Here is a 23,199-nt window from a genome sequence, read left to right on the forward strand (position 1 = left end):
TTGTTTGGCGGGTCCGGGCTGGGGATTCGAACCCGCCGCCTTAGGTGTACATGGCTGGCGCCTTAGCCGGTTGAGCTATAGGCGCCGAGCCAAAACCAAATTTTTCTGATTGCTACCTTAAAAAATCAGGGCTGGGCATAGTGGCTTATACCTGTAATTCTAGCATTTTGAGAGGCTGAGCTGGGAGGATCACTTGATGCCAGCACTTTTAGAACACACTGAGCAACATAACAAAACCATCACTACAGAAAAAAGAAAAATCAGCCAGACATGTGGTGTGCACCTGTAGTTCCAGCTACCAGGGAGGCTGAGGCAGCAGGATAGCTTGAGCCTAGGAGTTTGATGTTACTACATTGAACTATGATTGGGCCACTGCACTCCGGGCCAGGTGACTGTCTCAATTTAGGAAAAACAAATTCAGAATGCAGACTTCCATTACTGTTGTGATTTCTCACTCTAAAACAAACTTTCTGGGTGCAATTTCATATACTTCTAGAGCAAAGGTCAGCATACTTTTTCTTTAAAGGGCCACATAGTCAATATTTTAGTCTACAGGTTACATGGTCTCTGTAGCAACTATCCAAGTCTACTGTTGTAAGCATAAAACCAGCCATAGACAATCTGTAAATAAATGGGTATGACAGTAATTCAGTAAATAAATTATTTATCAAAACTAAAATTAGAATTTCATGTAATCTTAATGTGTCATGAAATACCATTCTTCATTTGATTTTATTTTCAACCATTTAAAACTGTAAAAGCTTTCTTAGCTCATGGGTTGAATGAAAACAGATGGTGGGCCAGATTAGGCCCATAGCCATGTTTTACTAATCGGTGTCCTGTGGCCTAAAGTTTCAACTATTGCTTGTAGCCTAGTTTCTCTCCTAAGTCTTATATGCTGTCCAAATACCCACTAAACATCACTTCAAACATGACAAAAATTAAAATTTTTTTTTTGCCCTGCTTCATTTACCAGTCTTAGTTAATGGCACTTAATATCTGCTTACTGACTGTATAGCAAAGGGGCCTTAAGACTGCTATTCTTAAATAGGCCTTTCTTACAAGGTTAGCAGTTGACTGGTTCATGTCTGCAAATTTGGATTTCAAGAGTGTTCTCAGTCTAGGAACTACTCTGATCATGTCATCCCCAGGCTTAAAATTATTAACACTCTAATAGCGTGTAGTATAATGTTAAACATCTTAATGCAGCATTAAAAGTCTTTATGGTGTGTCTGAGTTTGTCTTTATAAGCTTCTGCCAATCCCCAACATACACTTTATACTGTGACCATACCAAACCATTTGCAGTTCCCTAAACAAACTCTTTTATTCCCAAAAGCTTACACACTGGCTTTTTCCTCAACCTGGATTGCCATTGCCTTTCTTAACCAGAGAACAAATTCTTGCTCATTTTTTAAAACTTTGGTCCTAATTTAAAGTCTGTTCTTCTAAATAGGTTAGTTCCTTCCATGTTGCTTCCATAGCACTATGTGCATTCAGTTTTTATCACATTACATTTATATTATTTGTTGTATTTGTCTCCTCCTTTTTTAGACTGAGGGGTCCTTGAAGGTCAAGTTTAGACCTTGTTTGATCTAGCAGAGGACCTGGTACTTAGTAGGTGGTGTTCAATAATGCAGAGTGTTTTCAAGGACTAGGTGTTATGTGTCTTCTGATTGATACAGTAAAACGGGGAAGGACAGGGTAATGTGGAAGTATATATTTTCTCCTCAAAAGTTTGATTTCAGGAAAGTTTATAGAATGAAATGGGAGTATAAAATTAACATGTAGTTACTTATAAACATAGATATACATTAGGGCAAAAACAAAGAAAAATAATTATTTGAAGTTTTTGTCTTATTTTGCAAGAGAACTTCACCATATTTGTGTTATTATTTTATATAGGTGGAAATGGATATTGTTGAAAAATTGGTAAAAATGATACCCTGTGAGCATGAAGACCTACTGAACATCACCCTCCGACTTTTACTAAACTTATCCTTTGACACGGGCCTGAGGAATAAGATGGTACAAGTTGGACTGCTGCCCAAACTGACTGCACTCCTAGGTATGCCTTTTAAAAATTAATGACAGTGCTTTGGAATTTCCAACATCATGGAAAATTGAGCTCTGTATTAAAAAGTCTCTTGCACAAAAAAGCATTATATATATATGTGTGTATGTATATATAATTTCATTGGGAACGAAATAATAAAAGTAAACAAAATAAATGAAAAATTTATTTATTTTCCATGGTGCTGTAGAAGGAAAATAGAATAGAAACTATTAACTCTTTGACTTCATTTACCCAGACTGAACCAGAATGAAACTGGGGAAGCTAGGGAAAGTCAGGGAAGCAAGAACGAAAAACTATTTTCTCTTCAGCATTGTTTTAAAAAGGAGGTGTAATTTAAATTCTCACATTCTGGCTCGGCGCCTGTGGCTCAAGTGGCTAAGGTGCCAGCCACGTACACCTAAGGTGGCAGATTCGAATCCAGCCCAGGCCTGCCAGACAACAATGAGGGCTGCAACCAAAAAATAGCCAGGCGCTGTGGTGGGTGCCTGTGGTCCCAGCTACTTGTGAGGCTGAGGCAGGAGACTCCCTTGAGCCCAGGAGTTGGAGGTTGCTGTGAGCTGTGATGCCATGGCACTCTACCTAGAGGGACAGCTTGAGGCTCGGTCTCAAAAATTGAATGAATAAATAAATAAATAAATAAATAAAAATAAAATAAAATAAAAATTCTCACATTCTGCCATACTTTTAAAATACCACTTACAAGTAAATGAATTTGTGGACAATTTTTGTCATTAATTTTAAAAGAGTGTTTTGTATACCATATTAGTATAAGACAAAAGGAAAGGGCAAAAGTGATGTCGTAGAATGAATGTAACATAGTGACTGGGTGTGGATAATGATAGAAAAAGATGTCATCAAATCAATGACTGCTAGAATGCTAGTGCTAGCAATAGAAATAGAGAAGTGGCTCGGCACCTGTGGCTCAAGCAGCTAAGGTGCCAGCCACATACACTTAAGGTAGCGGGTTCGAATCCAGCCCGGGCCCCCGCCAAACAACAGTGATGGCTGCAACCAAAAAATAGCTGGGCGTTGTGTCAGGCGCCTGTAATCCCAGCTACTTGGGAGGCTGAGGCAGGAGACTCACTTGAGCCCAGGAGTTGGAGGTTGCTGTGAGCAGTGAAGCCAGGGCACTCTACCCAAGGGCTCAGCTTGAGGCTCTGTCTCAAAAAAAAAAAAAAAAAATAGAGAAGTGGAAAGGAGGCAGTTTGAGTGATTGATTTAGTGTCAAACACGTTAGGGACATCTCAGACAAACATGTTCAGTAGGCAGATGGAAACATGGGTCTCGATCAGTGTTTTTCAACCTTTTTTTTAATCTCCTGGCACACTTGAACCTTTAGTTAAACTTCCACAGCACACTTAAATTATGTTGATCAAAAAAAGGAGTGAAAAAAAGAAAATAATTACTATGCTTTGAACTTCTTTCAGAAATAATTTAATTAGTGGTCTTTAAAACCTAAGTCGTCTCCTGGCACACCAGTGTATTAAGGCATACCAGTTGAAAATCACTGGTCTAGAGCTTAGGAGAGGCCTTACCTTTTAAAAAATTAAAAATTTGTCCAATAGGTATTGAAAGACAAAATCACTAAGGGGTACATAACAATCAGAAATATGCTTGCCTTTAAACAAATATATAAAAATACAGCAAGTTTAGGCTGTCACTGAGAAGTGGTGATGATATTAGAATTTTCATGGAATAGAGAAATGAGGAAGCTTTGAGTAAGGAGAGCAACTGAAAACTACCACTTTTTGAATCATTCTTTCACACTGTTGCTTCATCATTTTCTTTGAAATATTATGAATCCAGTATATCAGATTTTCTTATATTAGGGAGAGAAAAGTTGGTATTATTCTTTTTTTTTATTTTTTGAGATAGCGTCTCAAGCTGTCACCCTGGGTAGAGTGCCGTGGCGTCACAGCTCAGAGCAACCTCAAGCTCCTGGGCTTAAGCTTTTCTCCTGCTTCAGCCTCCCAAGTAGCCGGGACCACAGGCACCTGCCCCAATGCCCGGCTATTTTTTGGTTGTAGTTGTCATTGTTGTTTGGCGGATCTAGGCTGGATTTGAACCAGTGTATGTGGCTGGCGCCCTAGCTGCTTGAGCCACGGTGCTGAGCCAGTTGGTATTATTCTAACCTTATATATTATATGGTTAGAGATGGAAGATCTTAAATTTCCATCTCTATTTTTGGCTGATCTTTAAAACCAAACTGTGTATCAGTTTTCTCATTTCCAGTATGTGGGCTCTAATGGCTTATGTTAATAAGAAAGAGTTAAATGAGATAATGCAATAAATGTTAGGAAATTATATGTGAAATAACTGTCAAAATACATACAATAGAAATGGACCTTTTTTGATAGGTAAGTGTTCTAAGGCTTTGGGGCTGTTAGGGGTGTTTAATCATTTCAGAGGAAGGTATCGTGTCTTAAGCCCTTCAGGTTGCTATAACAGAATACCGTAGACTGGATGATTTAACAACAGAAATTTATTCTCACTGTTCTGGAGGCTGAGAAGTCTAAGATCAAGGTGCCAACAGACCCAGTGTCTGGTAAGGGCCCACTTCTTGATTCATAGACAGCTGTCTTCTTGCTGCGTCCTTACATGGTAAAAGGGGTTAGGGAACTCTTCTAAGGTACTTAATAAGAGTTCTAATCCCATACAAGATGGCTGTGCTACCATGATATAATCACCTCACAAAGACCCAGCCCCAAATATTATCACATTGAAGATTAGGTTTCAACATATGAAATTTGAGGGCCCATAAAAGTCTAGTTTATAGTGGATCTTTTAAAACTCAAGTATATTTTTTGTTTTCTAAAATATTTTCTTAACTTTAATACCTTGAATATAGTTTAATATTTTATTGAGAAGCAGTATAGTGTAGTCTTTAAAACCAGGGATTTTAGAGCCAGAGTGTCAAGGTTCAAGAGTTCTATCTGTGTGTAGCTTTTAGTATTTTTATAATCAATTATTCAAGTTTACAAGTCTGAAGATAATTTAGTTTATAGGGCTGTATTATTACTGTGCTCCAGGATTTTTTCTCTTACTAAATAGCCGCACAATGCCATGTATTTTTAATTTTTACATACAGTTTTTGAGTTTCTCCCCCTCCCCTTCCTTGGCTGGCACTTTTCGTTTCTTCTGCCCCAGCAGCATTGCTATAGCACCAGTTTTCCTCTTCTATAATGGTAAATTTCTAATCTCCTGTAGTCTTGGAAACCAACAACTGAGCTTATTTGAATTATATAATACTTTAAAAAATGATTTACAAATAAATTTCCCATGGATTGTCTTTCTAGTAACGTTCTTGTGCATTATTGCATGGACCCTATAGCATTGTTTTACTTTGGAGAAACCTGTTTTGCTTAATTGTGGCTCTCTGCTATGTAAGAAATTGTGGTTAGTATATAATTAATATCCCAGTTTATTAGAATGGTCATTTTTATGTTTGTTAATGTATATTTTATATGTATAGAAAGTTAAATCCTTAACTCCTAACACAATAAGCTAAACTTCTCAGTTGAATAATTCCACGATACATTTAGCATCTATAGTTTGGCCACTATGCTTACGTATTTTTTCCACCATGCTTATATTAATACAAAAGATGTAATAAGAAAGCTGTATTAAAGACGGCATAGATTTTAAAGGAATTGAAAACATTCGTCTAGAGCAGTGTCTTTCTAACATTTTTACCGCAGTCTGTAGTAAGATACATTTTACATTGCAGTCCAACATCACTCCCATGTTTATGTGATATATATGTTTGTTTCTATCTATAACCGTATGTGGATGTCAGTATACATTATATATTATTTACGATATATATTATATATTTTAACATATGCAGTTAACAAAAATGTTCACTAAACAGTATTTACCTTTTCTATATGCAGTGCATATGTTGTATTATTGGGTCATTGATTTTATGTTCCCAGTTGATTTGATGCTTCGTTAAACATCAGGTCACGAGGGGAACTGATTAGGCTTCTTTCCCTTCAAACCTTAAAAATACCACTGTTTCTGCTGGATTTTTTTTTTTTTACTTTTATTTTAAATTGATTTTTAATGTATTAAACAGTAGGTAATCTAAATTATTTTAGGGTGTTTTTGACAAGCACCTGAAGTGATTTCATGGACCTGAAATTTAAAGAAAAATGGGAAATAACTTTCTGGAGATCAAATATTTAAAGAATTTGAGGTGTATTTTCTTCTTTGTATTCGTGGAGAAGGAATTAAAGAGCATACAGTGGAGTGTCAATAGTCAATTTGCTTTTTCCTTCAGAAATAAACTCAGTATTTAATGTTCAAATTGACAGATGACTGTCTAAATTAAAGAATCACCCATTACATATGCAGAAATTACTTAATTTCTAAAAGATGCAAAAATACTTATGGGCTATACATATGGTAAAATTTTTCAGGAAGTAATTTTTATGCTGTCTCAAGTAGACCTCCTGTCAGCTTTTAAGTAGGTTTTCTTTGTTATAATTTGGAGACCCCAGAACTGGACAATCTTTTTTATAGTTAATAATAGAATATTTTAACTCGAACGTGCACATAAAATCATGAATCTTCCGGGCTCTGGTAAATCTATGCAATATGAACAGTTAATCACCTTCTTTGTTTCCTGAAACATTTATCTAGTGCACTGCGACCCCTGCTGTTGTGAGATTGATATTAAGTGCTCTATAATCTTCCGCAAAGTTTACTTGGAGAATAAACTGCGAAATATATAAAGAAAGAAGATTTTGTGATTTAAACAATTACTAAAGTTAGAGGAGTTGTTTTATAGCTCAATTCTTTTGACATGTGAAACTTTGAGGGAATTCAACAGAACCAAAAATTATTCTAATATTTTCTATCACTCAAAGCATTCATTTAGGAGTTTTGAATTTAGGTTTTTCTTTTGACACAAAGGGGCACAAAAGGAGATTAATAAAGAATATTTAAAATTTTCTATCTTTCTGAGCCTCAAATTGATTTTTATGAACAGTATTGATCTTTTTTTAAGCGTGGCAAAAGGTGTTATTTCTCAAAATGTTTCAAAAATTTGAATTGGTTCCATGGAATACCTTACATATAAATATTCCTTTGTTTTCCTTTTCTTAACTATTACCAAATTTGTTTCTTATTTCTTTTTTTGCTGTGTTATTTTCCTAAGATTTCAAAAGGCTCCTAAATTTATTTCTGTTTAGTTCAGTATAAGTTATACATCTTTTCAGTTCTGTCATTCCTATACTTGGCATAGTTTCTTAAGTTTGCTCACTTAACGTTACCATCTACATCTATCATAGCCAGAAGTTTCAGCAAATGTGATTATATGCGAATTGAATTGGACCTAGAAAGCTTGGGTTTTTCTTAACTAATTGTTAGACACAGTCTTTTCAGGTTTTTTATGGTGTCAGCTTTTTTAAAGTGTTTAAAGATTTTTTTGGCTCATCTAAGAATCAAATCTGTCAAAAAAATTTCCTTGTCAAAAGTTGTTAAGCCATTTAACCTTGATGTGTCTCAAGAGTGCTTCCTTATGTCAGAGTATCCTGGGTTGGGAGATGCTAAGGAAATTCCTTGTCATAGTATATTCTTCAGTACCCTGGAGAACATACTGATAGTATTTCAAAAGTAACTTGAAAAATTAAATCTTCCTGGCTTTGTGTCTCATGTACCAGACAGATATTTTGTTGCACCTCTCAGTTGCTTTGGCTTAATAAGCAAGTTTATAAGCTGAAGATTGTTTCCTTGAACATGCTTGAGGACAGTGTTAGCACAGAAGCATAAAAACCCAATGGAAATGAATTCTTTGGGAGAATCTTCTTCATCATAACATCACTTCTTGGGATAAAAGTTACATCACACAGTGGCTAAGCCAGTGTTTTACAGAGTGCATACTTAATAGTAAAAAAGAAAATGACAGATTTCACTGGTGAACTCCTTGGGAGAATTTGGAGTTTATTTATTTATACTTTTTTTTTTCTATTGTGAGTGATATTTGGTTTATATTTTAAATTGAACAATGTTTTCAGTTTTCATGTCAGCTTTTAAAATATTAATTCAGTTTTTGAAGGAATTTAAACTTAAGAGAATAAACCTTATAAAATATAAATATTTCAACCTATATATGTGAATTTTTGCATTAGTTAAAATAAAAATAAACTAATGCTTTCCACAGTATCTCTACTATCCTACAAGTTTTCCCTGCCCATTAGGGGATTGTAGGAATCTAACAGTTAGAGCTTCAGTTTTTAAACTTCTTGATCTCAAGACCCCTTTATGTTCTTAAAAATTATTGAGGACCTCGTAGACATGGAACTTTGTTTATGGGGAGATTTATGAATATTTATTGTATTCAAAGTTTTTAATATTTATTCATTTTTGAATAATAAACTTGTCACATATTAACATAAATATTTTTATGAAAAATAACTATTTTCCAAATCAAAAAATATTAAGAATGGCCTAGTTTTAAATTTTGTAGATCTGTTTAAAGTCAATCAAGCTTAATAGACAACATATCTGGCTCTCATATTGCTGTCAGCAACCTGTTGTGTTATGCTATGTAGCCTCTTGAAAACTCAACTTTATGAGATGAGAGTTTTTATTAAAAAAGGAAAATATTATATTAGTATTGTTATAAATATGATGTGACTTTGTGGACCTCCTTCAGGTACCCTTGGACCACATTTTACAAACCAGTGAATTACAGTATTACTTAAAACTTTAATTTTTTTTTTAAAGCTTTAAATTTCTATTGATTGCAGACACTCCTGGTAGTAATAATTTACCAGGAGTCTCAAATTAGCAGCTCAGATTCATCTAGGAGACATGCTTGGTTTGGCCAAAATATGTTTTCCAGATTTTATATTTGAAAGTTTAGGCAGACTCTTCCCTCCCCAAACAATAACCTTCAGTTTCTTCTGTTTTAAGACCTTTAGCTGTATTGCCTACCTTGTCCTTTGGGCATTTGAGTGTTTAAACACATATTTAGAATCATTTTTATCAGTTTCTCTGGTGCTTTGTGAAGAAGTTGGGGGAGGAATGCCATGGTGTAGGAGGACAGAGATGGGAGACCCTGAATGAAGACATATAGCAACATAGAGTAAATTCTGGATAATTAACCAATTTTAATGCTGCATATTAATAATACAGTATTTTCTTTTTTCTTTTTTTTTGAGACAGAGCCTTAAGCTGTAGCCCTGGGTAGAGTGCAGTGGCGTCACAGCTCACAGCAACCTCAAACTCCTGGGCTTAAGCGGTTCTCTGGCCTCAGCCTCCCAATTAGCTAGGACTACACCGCCCTCCACAATGCCCAGCTACTTTTTGGTTGTAGTTGTCATTGTTTGGCAGGCCTGGGCTAGACTCGAACCCGGCAGCTCTAGTGTATGTGGCTGGCGCCTTAGCCATTTGAGCTACAGGTGCCACCCAATAATACAGTATTTTCTTAGTCTGGTCATTCTCTTCTCCTATGTGCGAATTTTATTCCTATTCTTTCATAGTAAAAAATCTGTTATCTCTGTTGTCATCTTCATTCTCAGCTCATTATCGTACTTTCTATTTTACTAAAAAAGTAGACAGACTGTGAATCCTGTTGCCACATACGCCTTTGTATGCATCTGCATCTGTGCTTTGCCTTCTCTCCCATTCTTCTGGATGAACTTGCCCAGGCTCTTTGCATAGCCCAATATTCCCTCCCATCCCATTCCCTCTTGCCTGTTCAAGGCTCTTGCTCCAACAGGCCTCCTTTCTGTCTTGCATTGTTAATTTTTCCTTCTCTGATGGATCATTCCCATTCATGCAAACATGCTATTGTTTCTTCCATCTTAAAAAGATTCTTCTTGGACTCTCACTTCTTTTACATTCCTGGTATCATACTATTTCTTTTCTTCCCATTTCAACTCTCCCCAGAGATATCGTCATTTCCTAACTTCAGTTTCCCTCTTTTTCATATTCCTTCACATCCCATCTCCACATTCTCTCACTTTCTAGATTGCCCTCACAATCTGTCTGTCCACCTGTCTCTTTGTCCCTCTGTCTCCTTCTCCCATCTCCCTTCTCTCCTTCCTCTTCTTTTTCTCTTACCACCCTTGCCCACAGTACAGTCTCTTAACACAGCACACAGAGTGAACCTAGTAAAATTTAAGTTCAATTCCTTCTGGTCAAAACTCTCCAGTGGCTTTCCATCTTACATAGTGAAAGAGCCAAATTTTTATTTTATTTATTTATTTATTTGCAGTTTTTGGCCAAGGCTGGGTTTGAACCCACCACCTCCAGTATATGAGGCCGGCACCCTACTCCTTGGAGCCATAGGCACTGCCGCCCTGAGAGCCAGAATCTTATAATGACCTATGGGTGTTACTATGTTCTGTCGCATCACCTCACCTCTGTGCCTACGTATTCTAGTATTCTTTTGTTTTCTCCTAGGGGAACATCAGCCTCCTTACTATTCTTGGAACCCAACTGGTAACACTCCTACCTCAAGACTTTTCTGTCCAGAATGTTCTTCCTCAGTTTTAAGCATGTCTTATTCTCTCACTTCTTTTAGGTTTTATTTCCTGATTACCCTATTTAAAATACTAAACCCTGGCTCTTGCTGGTCTTTTTACCCTTTTCCTTTTTACCCTTTTTATTTTTTTCTATAGTTCTTAATCACCGTAGAATATAAATTTTGTTTATTATTTCTGCACCATTCACTTCCCACCACCACTACCACCCAGGCCCCAATGACTGTAAGCTCTGTGAAAATAAGAAGTTGCATCAGTTTTATTCACTTCTATATTCGTAATGTCTAGAATGATGTCTGACACATTGTATATTACCCATAAATATTTGGTTGGTGCTTTAACTGAGAAATGGAAGAAACACATGAAAGGAATGAACATTGAAAGAGCTGAGTTTGAGTCTTCCCTCCCGTAGAGCAAGTATGTAGATCTTCACTGACGTAACTTGGAAAGTTAAGGAATAAAAAAGGCCTGTCTCCTAGGACTGCTGAGAAGCAGATGGAGTAATAAACCTGTATTTATTTCACAACTAGAAAGTCCTATGTAAATGGTAGTCATAGGAGGAAGAAAAGGAAAGGAAAGACTGGCCGGGGCCAATCGTTGCCAAATGAGAGGTTAGAAACACAGAAAATAGTTTTCTTCACAGTTTTGAGTAGTTTTAGGCCTAGTTATAGATCTGTTTTAAACATTGAAATAGCATCCTAATTTAATTTAAATAGCTTTTTCAGTGAATTGTATAATTCAGAATGGGAGTCTTCTATACAGGTGAAACTACAAAGTTTGGTCTACAGACCAGTTCTCTGTCTGTTTGTTACTATTTCTTGCTGGTCTGTAATAAGTTAGTTCAGAGTAAGCGTATAGACCAGTGGTTCTCAACCTTCCTGATGCCACAGTGTATTTTCATTGTTAAAAAGGAGTCACAACCCACAGGTTGAGAACCGCTGATTTAGACAGCAGTTTGATTGAATGAGACTATGTTTGTTGAACATAATGAAAATTTAGGACTTCTGTCCTGTGTATCTTTTATTTAATTTCATTTTTATTAGGGTTTATAAAAGTACTGGTCCTGGACATATGAGGAAGACAAAAATTTGGCCCACCACCACAAGCAGTTTAAGACTGTTCTAAAACATGGAATGTGTAGTAACAGGTTTTTTTACACTTAGATTAGCAAACTCTTCTTTAAAAGTATTTAAAAGTCATATGATGTTGAACTCAATATTAGTAATTACTCTCCCGTGGGATACATTCTTACCTCATTTAAATGCAGAGATGAAAATGTTTCTTTAAATCTAAGGAATTAGTAGTGTTGTCAATAGATATTGCTAAGCTTTTCTATAGTCATAATAACTATAATAGCTATAAATTAAGATTCATAATAAATATTCATCATGTAGTGAACTTGTATGAAGAACTTTCACATATAACCTATGTACAAGTTAACTAGAAAGTAAACCAGCTCAGCCATCTTTCTTAAAGTTGTCCTTTAATCACCAGAGCCACACAGGTCAGTGATACACATATGGCACTGAATATTACTAGTGTGACAGTTTGAGACATCATTTAAATTTCTATGCAAATTTCTATCTGTATAAATTTTGATTCTTTTAAGTTTAGAAGTTCTAAGTCTGTGCCGGTTTGTACAGCTAGTCGTAGGAAATTAATGTTATTGGTTATGGCAGGAAAATTGGGATTCCTAGATTCAATAGTACATGTCAGGCTTGTTTTATATTTTGCATGAATCATTTCAAAAGGTTCCATATTTTAGTCAGAGTAATGTTAGACCATATTGTCTTCATTGGAAGACAAATTTTAGAGTTTCAAGGGTGTTCATATAAATGTTTCTGTATTCTGTGAGTAGGCCCAGAATTGGTTTTGAGAGTAAGCATGGCACCTGATTCATTTTTGTCTGAATTACCTGTAGGTAATACAAGTTTCAGGGCTATAGAAAGATTTCATCAGAGTGTAGGGAATCAGACCAGGTCAGGAGTTAAGTGATAAATGTTTGATTTCTTCCGGTTTAGACAAGTCTGATTTTCCTTATTGTTAGAGATTGCCAGAGCAGATACTGTTGGATTCTAAACTTTGATCATGTGGAAATTAAGGGTTATTTCCTTTGACCATTCTGTCATATGTCCTTAAAAGAAAATTGACAAAGTTAAGTTCTGAACACCTTTGAAATCTTTCCATAATGCTAAGTTCACTTTTCATTATATATTTATTAATAAGACTTAATTTTTAATTTAGCAACATCAGGAAGAAATAAAACTTGTCTTGTTTGTGAAATGAGCAATATTTTACAAATGGCCTTTTCTGACTTGTTTCGTAAAACTGTTTGAAATGGTCAGAGTACTGTTTTTCTATTTTTTTGAAACTAGGCTAACTTTATGATGGTTTCTTTAAGAAATTTAAAGGAGATTTTTTAAAAAATAACTTGGTTTGGCCTGTTTATTACCAAACTGTTATGGAATTTCACACATCTGTTTCAGAACACAAATCCTCATAGACTACTGCACTGTTTCTCAATTTTAATAGGCCTCATTTATCCTATAAATAAACCTACATTTTCTTACCTGATCAAGTGAGCAAACAATAGGGGTCAGATGTGGCAAACACTTTAACAAAAAGCACATGTCTGGCCGTTAGGGTGAGGTAGAGTCATATCAAGATTGCTTGAAGTTATTAATGGCAGTAAAATTTATGCTTCCTCCTGTTTTCCCAATTAAATCAAGAAGCCTTTTTTCTTAAGATTCTTCTATCACCAGCTGGTTCCAATACTGTGTGTGTGAATATTGCCTGGGGTGTCTCCATTTCTAGATGGTAAAATTTGGGGAAAGCATATTAAGTCAGTGATACAGAACCATAGGCTAGAAAGCAGTCATTGTTAAAGGCTTTATTTTGGCCCTTATCATTTGTACCACAAATGCGCATGTTTTGTAGGGTTTATTGCAAATAAGTTGTATTTCTGGATGTAATGAAAGAATTCTACAGATGACAGGTAGTAAAATAATTGAAGATGTCAAAAATCAGCTACATGGAAAAATGTATAGTTTATACATACTAGAAAAAGAATGCAAAACCATCACTAGTGTTGGATTAAAGTTCTCATCTAGTGAATAGCTCAATATAGAGAGATGTTTAGCTGAATGGCAGATTTATAATATCAATTTTCATACATTTAAGTAATTGGACACAAAATTATTTGGATACTTGTCCGTGAACTAGTGTACTTGATGTTTTCATACTGATCATTGTAACATAAATTCTGTCACTTTTGCCTTTTATTTATTCATATATATATATATATTTTTTTTTTTTTTTTTTTGGCCAGAAGTGGGTTTGAACCCACCACCTCTGGCATATGGGGCCGGTGCCCTACTCCTTTGAGCCACAGACACCACCCATCCCTTTTGCCTTTAATTCTTGGTTAAAACTTACCAATTTTTACCTATTCATCTCAAATCTTCATTAAATTTAACTTAAGGACAAATCTACTATAAAACAGAAGACCATCCAGTATAGTTGCTATCTTAAAAATTGATCCATCTGAATTTAACTTTAAAACTATCTATTCATACCGGTTATGTATCTGCAATACATGTTCTGATAAGTTAACCACAAGATTATGTGGAAACATGTATCAAAGATGTTCCAATATAACTTTAATATGTTTTTTGAGATAGTCAACATATATGATCCATAATTGTTGCAGTTATCTTTTAGGTGGTGGTTTTTGCCCATGACATTTTCATTATATTGATATGGTTTTAAGAGCTCTACGTCCATAGTAAATTTAAAGACACGGTGATTTTTGAAGCATATTGTATTCATATAGACTTTCCAGGAGTAATATATCACCATAATGCTCCTTTATTCTAATATAGGTGTGCTTATATTCCCACTTCTCTTATCTTCGCATGGAGCCTTTGCGACTTCAAAGGGAGAGTGCTACTTTGAACAAAGACATGGGGTGTAGAAGGGAATGAGAATCTGGCTAATAATGTGGCCCATAACTTGTGTTCTCACTCTGTTTTCACAAAGTGTTGGGCTGGGTCTACTGCAGAAGCGGAAATTTGGCTTTGAGTTCTGGTGTTCAGAACTCATATTTCTGCTTGACTGAACTGTGAATAGAAAATCCCAAGTGTCTTACAAAATTAGTAGCTGAATGGTGTTTTTACTAATCACTTTAAAGATGAAAAAACTGAAGACATTTTAAAATTCAAAACCCATCAGCATGTGTTTTGCCCTTTAATTGGCAGAAAATCGATCATGAGAGCAGCCCAATGAGCTGATGTTTTTCTCCTTTAGCTACTCCAGCTGAACTACAGCTGTAAATTTCTTTAAAAAGAAAAAAAAAGACGCAATGTTTCTTATAAACTCTTGAATGTACTTTATAAGTGCAATAATTCCCACAAAATCAGTTACTGAAGTTAATGACCAGTTTGTTAAGGCATTAACTGCCGTCAGCTGGGAATGGCCAATTTGAGGGGAATGGCTGCACAAATGCTAAGATAATTCAGTAACACTTTCAAATAATGATCCAGCTAATTAACGGTGAATTCCTGTGGAAATCCTATCGAAGTACTTATGACCTTTGCATTTAATAGCCAGTGAGTTCATCATGATTCATGTTTATTACCATAAGTACCAAAGGAATCATAATGACTAGGCCATTTTTTTCTACGCTACCCTTATTACTTGAACAGATTTCACTAATCCACCTCCAGTCATTAAGGACCTAGTTCTCATGATATTCAGTCTTTTTGCTGCTCTGCTCAAAATTCACAGAGCCTTTGGTGCTATTCCAACATACGGACTTTTGGCAGCCTGTTTTTACTTGGGATACCATTAGGGAATAATTGATGTCTATAAGTCTTAAAGGAGCCCTTTTGAAATGTCTGCCTTTTGTAGGATGTAGAGGAATCATAGCTGGTTAGCAAGACTTTATAGTTTCTAGTCATGAATTCTTCTGGGGAAATCATACCTTCCAAACCCTATTTCTTGGAGGAATTCATTTAGGGTCTATAAGATTTTTTTCTTGAGGTTTATTTTGTATGAACTCAGATATACTTTATTCCAGTGAATGAAGAAGACTTATCTTACAATAAAGGATAAACTCTTAATTTTACATAGACCATTTAATCTCTCTAATGGCTGTTTATTGGTATCTGACCTGCAAATTAGACTTTAAGTCCTAATAATAAATGTTGGCTGCCAAAGAGCCATCACTTTGTGTGCACAGCTGTGTTTGAATAGATAAATTCAGGTTATTTACAGACATCTTCCCACTCTAGGTATTCACCTTTATTCTAAAATGCTTTGTCCTTTTGTTTTAACTGTCAGATATCTGCTAGATGCCAGAAAGTTATAGGCTGCACTTTTATCAAGTAATTAATTATTTATATAAGCATGTATGATTCCGTGAATAAGATACCTGTGGTTTATAGACTAGTCTTGATTCATATATTGCAGTTCTTTAGAGGAGAAAGAAAATAATGTGATTTGCAACAGTAGAATGTGATAAAAAATCATCAGTGTAATGCATGAGCAGCAAGACCATTTATAAAATGCTTACATATTTTTCCTGAATAAAAGGCTAAATGCTGTTTATATCTTTTTCATTACCTAAGTAAATATAAAAGGGGGGAAAGTAGTTTTATTTGTAAATGGGTAGTTGTTTGAACTCTAGAAGGACTGTTACCAGATAGAATCTAGAAGACACATCAGCAACTTGAGTTAGATAATCCCCTGAATACAATATGTAGTCCCTAGCTCTGTCATCACTTCCCTTCTCACTGTTTCCTCAAAGAGAAAAAGTATCCCTGGTGCAGCACTAGCTGTGATTCCAGGTTCTTTTGTTTAGTTTTGCTCAGCTCCAACATGGGGACGAACACCTCTGTGTTTATAGGTTTTATTTTTCTGAGACATACTATTGTAAAAGGTAAATGAAGCAGGGTAGCTAATTGTGAGGTTTGTCTTCAGTGTCCTCAGACTTCTCTCTGTCCTTTCATCTCTGGTGCTTGGTAGCCCGGCACCTCCATGATTGTTCCCTGCTTTTGGAGTTCAGGTAAGTTCCGTTACAAATAAGGAAGCATGAAAGGAGGAGAGAATTCTCCACGTCTGTGTGGGGAAAGGGAGGAGGACGAGATCATTTTCATTTGTCAAGGTTTTTTTATTAAGGAATTTATAATTCTATGAGAATGAGAGAATGATAGTGATTGGGTTCTTCTTAGTTATGGATCACAGAGTGGAGCCTCGGATCTAAGATGACCCTCATAAGCCCATACGTTAGGAATATCACAGCTCTACAAGAAAATGACTAGGTAGAAGGTAGAAGGACAAGTGGCTCTACCACAGGCTCAGAGTTGTATCTCTGAGCTCTATCTAGCTCATCTCAGATACACCTTGGCTGCCTCTTAAACCTACTTTAAACTACATTTCTAGTCTTGAGGACAGAAAAACACAAAGCAGCATATGTATTAGGAATGCATAGCAGTATTGTTCTATTGGTAAAACAGAAAAAACGTTATTGGCAACACAGTAATGATAATAAGAGATGATATTTATTGGATTGGTTATTGTGTATCAGACTTGGCAAATGGCTTTACCAGGATTTGCTCACTTAATCATCACATAACAACCTTTTGATGTAGGTACAGTAACTATCCCTTTTTACCTATGAAAACTGAAGCACAGAATTTTAATAACTTTCTCAAGGCCATATAGCTTGTGAGTAACAGAGCCACAGTTGGACCCAAACAGGACATTTGTGGGCCTGTAACCACAGTGTTACAGTACTGTCTCTAATACTCTACCCACTATTTAACCTTTTAGCACCTTTTTTCTCATGAAATCAAACAGATCAATAGCAGTTATTGTCCAATTTAGTGAAAATGAGTCTTAGGACTTAGGATGCTATAGATCTAGTTCTCTAAACTGTTTGGGGGCATAATGCAGTTTGCCCTTATCAAGAACTTCCTTCATCCATTGTAATTACTCTGCCTGGACACAGATCCTCGGATAAATATCTGAGTCCATTTCTGCATTTCATCTCCTTCACTACCGATCTTCTCACCCTTCCCCAAGAGCCTCTGATCCAGCAGGACCTACAGAGTCCCTTCTAGGTATATCTCCTTCCTATATTGTGCCCTAAGAAATAATGATGACAGGGCGGCGCCTGTGCCTCAAAGGAGTAGGGCGCTGGCCCCATATACTGGAGGTGGTGGGTTCAAACCCGCCCCGGCCAAAAACTGGGAAAAAAAAAAGAGAAATAATGATGATAACCTACATTTATTTGGCATTAGTTTCACTCTTTCTGCTGTATCCTTGAAGGCTTAGTAGAAATTACATGCATGAGCTTTAGTCAGATATAACTTTGAATCTCAGATTCATAGCTGTGTTTCCTTTTGGGAAAGTCATAACCTCAGTGAACATTATTGCCTCATCTCTAAATCAAATATAGTACCTACATATTCAGTTGTTGTAAGGGCTAAATGAGAAAATACTAGGTCATTAAATATGAAATATCCAATTTCTAATTAAAAGCTTAGTTTATTATACCTCAAACAAAAAACAGTACAGTTAAGGTATGTGCCAACACTATCAACACAGTTTTGCCATCTTTTTTTTTTTTTTTTTTTTTTTTTTGAATGGTAACTATGTACATCATTGCACTTCTGGGGTACAGTGTGGGATTTTCACATGCAATCTGAAATACTTCCATCAAACTGGTCAACACAGCCTTCGTGTCATTTTCTCAGTTATTGCTTTAAAACGTTCACATTCTACTCTTAGAAAGATTCACCTGTACCCCTATAAGATCCCTATAAGAACCTCAGAAGTGATCCCTCCAAACCCCCTCCCTCCACCCATTCCCCCCTCCCTTCTCCCTTCCCCCTCCCCATATTCTTAGGCTATTTGGTTATAGCTTTCATATAAAAGGTATAAATTAGTTTCATAATAGGGGTGTGTACATTGGATACTTTTTCCTCCATTCTCGTGATACTTTGCTCAGAAGAACATTCCAGTTTTGCCATCTTAATGGAGGTTAGCTTGTGTATGCTGGCAGCAGAAAAGCCTAGAAAGAGTGGCAGTGAAATCACAAAAGGCCTTTTCCACAGCTTGTTGAAAACTGTAGATTTTCCCTTGCAAGAATGGTCTAAAGCCTGGAAGAAGTGGTAGTTGTTGGTGCAGAGTGTGGGGAACATGGTGGATGACAGAGCATTTCCAAGTCCAGCTTCAGTAGTTTGAGTAGCATTATTTGCATAGCATATGCTCGATCACTGTCTTGCAACAGGGTTGTGCTGTCTGTGTTGACCAATCTTGGCTGCTTAATTGTAAGCATCTTCATCATTTTGTCCAGTTGGACATCACTGTAATCAATTGTCCAGGTTACATGAAGTTGTAGTAGATAGTACCAGCACTGGACTACCAAATAGATATTATTAGCTTTTTTTGATGAGTATTTAGTTGTGGACTGTGTTTCAGGACTTTATCTTTAGCCAACCATTATGCCAGACACTTACAATTGTCAAAAAGAATCCATTTTTCATTCATGTCTCAATCCAGTCTAGAAATAGTTTACTTTTATGTTCTGATAACAGCAGGGCGTTGTGGCAGGCGCCTGTAGTCCCAGCTACGTGGAAGGCTGAGACAAGAAAATCACCTAAGCCCAGGAGTTGGAGATTGCTGTGAGCTGTGATGCTACAGTACTCTACTGAGAGCGATAAAGTGAAACTCTGTCACAAAAAAAAAAAAAGAAAGGCAAGCTTCGAGACAATTTCTCTTCAGATACTTGTTCAATTCATGCAGAACCCATATATCCAGCTTCTTTATGGTGCTGAATTGTTTCAAATGGTTCAGTATTAGAATCCTAATATAAAACCTTCCTGCTAATTCACACATAGGTTAAGATGGATTTGGTTTGACTATAGCCTTTAGTTCATCATTATCCACCTTGGTGTCAGGTCTCCATGTGGCTCATTTTCAAGATTAAAATCACCAGAATGGAACTTTCCAAACGATCGATGTGCTGTGTTCATTAGCTACATCTCCCAAACACTTCATTGATATGTCAAGCTGTCTGTGCTTCATTAGTTCCATGACGGAACTCATTGGAAAATAACATAAATTTTTTACTTATCCATGGTTTCACAGAAATTGCTCTTAAAAAAAAAAATCAAAAGATAATCACAAGCCAAAGCATACATTTGAAAGAATGAGGATGTACCTTCACAATTTAAAAACAAAAAGTGTCAAAGAGAAATGTTAAAAATAACAGCTGTCAAACTTAGTAGTTAAGGAAATCAGATGCTTCATACTTTATGACCTAGCATGTAGTAAATGCTGATCATGTACTAGGAACAGTACCATAGTTTGTTTAGCCCTCTCTCTTTCCCTCTCTCAAGAAAGCTTGATTCTCTCTGTTCCCGTGCCTCCCTAGAGCTTCTGTTTCCTTTCGTCCTTTAGTTCTTAGAAACTTGTGGATATGTTGATCATTTTATGTAAAGATTACAGGGAACTGGGGACATTCTGGTTTTTGTTTTATTTTTTTAAGAGAGGATATCAGAGAGTTAGGAACTACAGGAAGATTTCACCTTTGGCCATAAGTGTGAAGAGAAAAGGTGAAAGTATACAGGAGCAGAATTCAGACTGGCTAAAGAATTAATCCTACTTTTGGAAACTAGACATTTAGTTTTGCCATGTAAAAACAGTACACATTATTGTTATATGTATGAACTGCTTTTTACATGTTATTCATCTGAGTATTGGAAATTATTATAATTTTAGTTCTCTTCTCTATAATGTGTATTCAAACACATACCCTTACTCAGTTGATCTTTGGAAGCTACATATCATGACTCTAAAAGATCCTTCTTGTTGTGTTTTTAGTGGCTTACTTATGTCTTTAAAGCAGTCCTTTCTTTCCTCTCACCTTAGGTCAATGATGCTCCGCCTGAGGATGTTGCTTTTTGGAATACTTTCATTGACGTCAGCAGCTTATAGATTTTCCCTGAAGCACAGGCTAGCTTCCCATTTCATTCCTCGCCTCTCATTGAGTTTTAATCTTTAAGGTTTTACCTTGATGTTGAAGAATATATTAATAAGATAGTCTTTCCTATGACAAATGTGCTTTACACTATAATGAGTATAAATAAATATCTTCAACAATGTAAGAATGTGATTTATTAAAATCCAACATGAAAATCTTTGAAGCTTATATATTTCAGTTGCTCTGATCTCAAGAGCAAAAATATTGTAATTGGGAACACGTAATTTGTCTCTACTTTTCTCTTATTTGGAGTAATTTTACATTTTTTGCATCATACTTCCTTCAAATAAAATTCTCATCCCCAAATAACTAGTATCAATACTACATTTTCTATGTTTATTACTGGTGTTTTTGACTTACTAGTTTTTGTCTTAAGATTTTAAATATTATTTTCTATTATTTTTGAGACACAGTCTTACTTGGCATCATAGCTCACAGCAATGTCAAGCTGTTGGGCTCAAGTGATTCGCTTGCCTTAGCCTCCCAAGTAACTGGGACTACAGGCACCCATCACAACGCCCAACTATTTTTAGAGGCAGAGTCTTGCTCTTGCTCAGGCTGGTCTCAAACCTGTAAGCTCAGGCAATCCACCTGCCTGTTTGGGCTGCTATAACAGAATACCGTACCTACCAGAGTGCTAGGATCACAGGCGTGAGCCAGAGCACCTGGCCTCAACCTTATATTTAGGTCATTGTTCTTAGAACTTATCTCTCTAACGCTAATTCAACTTTTTCCTTCTCTATAGATTGTGTAGTCAGTAAAAAAGATGTGAAATTTACCTTAAATGATTTGAGTTGGACTCTCTATAATTTTTCTATAAATTATTACTATGTGAAAACATAAAATAGATAAAATATTATTTCACATATAAAATGTATTTCTTTCAGATGTTGTATTCCAAGTAGTTAAATAAATGAATTTATAATAAAGTGAAAATATTTGCTATTATCTGTTCTTTTGACAAACTTTATAATATATTTTATTGTATTAATTTTATCCCAAGGAGTTTTTCTTATGCTATGGTCAGTAATAGGAAATAGATTTTAGCCAAACTATATGAAAGATGCAAAATACTAAAATCTGACTTAAAAACAATTTTATTTTATTCCATCACAATATTAGGGTATATTAGTCTTTTATACCTGATATTAATATCTTACTTAGTACAGAGTTTCACCTTACTATATAATATTTAAAAGTAGTGTTGCACCATAATCTGGTAAAGATTTTGAAATCAGAGAGACCTGTCTTTATTTTTCTGCTCAACCACTTATGAGGCTGTACAGCAAGTTAGTTATTTTTCTTCATGCTTTAGGTTCTTCATCGGAAATATAGGAATAATAAAACCCAGCTGACCAATTGTTTTGAAGATTTAATGCCATATAGTTTGTTTAGTATGGCTCTTGATATGCAGTAAATGTTCATAATTATTATTCAGTCAACAATTAATAATTACATACCTACTTTGTGCCAGGTTGTATTTGTAGAACTGGGGATAACGCAGTAAATAAAGTCTGAACACTTAGGGTTATGGACAATTTCTTTTTAAAAAATATATCTTGCAAACAGACATTCTGTCTTAGAAATTAGTGATGTTTCCAAAGATATCATAAGTATGCTCCAAACTTTGGATTTGAAATAGAGAACTCAAAATATTTTCTAGAGCAGTGGTTCTCAACCTTTCTACTGCCGCAGCCCTTTAATACAATTCCTGTGGGTCACGACCCACAGGTTGAGAACCACTATTCTAGAGTAAGTTTATATAAGAATTCGATTCAGTAGTTTAAAAGTTTTAGTGCATTAATTTAAGTATGCTATGCCAGAAAATGTCTATATCTATCTAACCATAGCCACAATTTTTTTATCCCTAGGCAATGAAAACTATAAACAAATAGCAATGTGTGTTCTTTACCACATAAGCATGGACGACCGCGTTAAGTCAATGTTTGCATACACTGACTGTATACCACAGGTAAGAGGCTTCAGTGTTTAGAGAAAAATAGTCAAGATATATATATATTTTTTATTCTCTTCTCTTGATTTGTCAAGTATCCTTTTCCTCAAAAAAACTTCTTATAAATAAGATAAATTTGTTATATAGAATTTGAAATTATAGAACTATATAAAAATGAAAATGACTTTTTGTTATCTCAAACCCAAAGAAACTATTTAAATTTTGATATCCGTTTTTCTGTTTAAAAAATAATAATACATTGGAATTATATGGTATATGCAATTTTTGTATATTACTTTAGTAGTAAACCATGAATATACTCCTATGTCACCGAATTCTTCAAAAATTATTTCTAATATTTGTAAAATGAAAATGACTTTTTGTTATCTCAAACCCAAAGAAACTATTTAAATTTTGATATCCATTTTTCTGTTTAAAAAATAATAATACATTGGAATTATATGGTATATGCAATTTTTATATATTACTTTAGTAGTAAACCATGAATATACTCCTATGTCACCGAATTCTTCAAAAATTATTTCTAATATTTGTATAATACTGTATGATGTACCATAATTTAAATACTGTTTAATTTATTAATAAATTGCATGTTTATATTTTTT

General features: G+C 35.3%; 1 protein-coding gene across 1 annotated transcript in view; it reads left to right on the forward strand.

The window, feature by feature from the left end:
• KIFAP3 (kinesin associated protein 3) overlaps positions 1 to 23,199 on the forward strand; it is a 143,836-nt gene that overhangs the window by 50,352 nt on the left and 70,285 nt on the right. The window contains exons 11-12 of the mRNA XM_023510720.1: positions 1,905 to 2,067; positions 22,491 to 22,591. Coding sequence (XP_023366488.1) covers positions 1,905 to 2,067; positions 22,491 to 22,591 — 264 coding nt within the window. The remainder of the gene's footprint in view (positions 1 to 1,904; positions 2,068 to 22,490; positions 22,592 to 23,199) is intronic.

The sequence above is a fragment of the Otolemur garnettii genome, unplaced genomic scaffold (genome assembly GCF_000181295.1).
Source record: "Otolemur garnettii isolate 467f Iridium unplaced genomic scaffold, OtoGar3 scaffold00016, whole genome shotgun sequence".
In the NCBI taxonomy this organism is placed as follows: domain Eukaryota; kingdom Metazoa; phylum Chordata; class Mammalia; order Primates; family Galagidae; genus Otolemur; species Otolemur garnettii.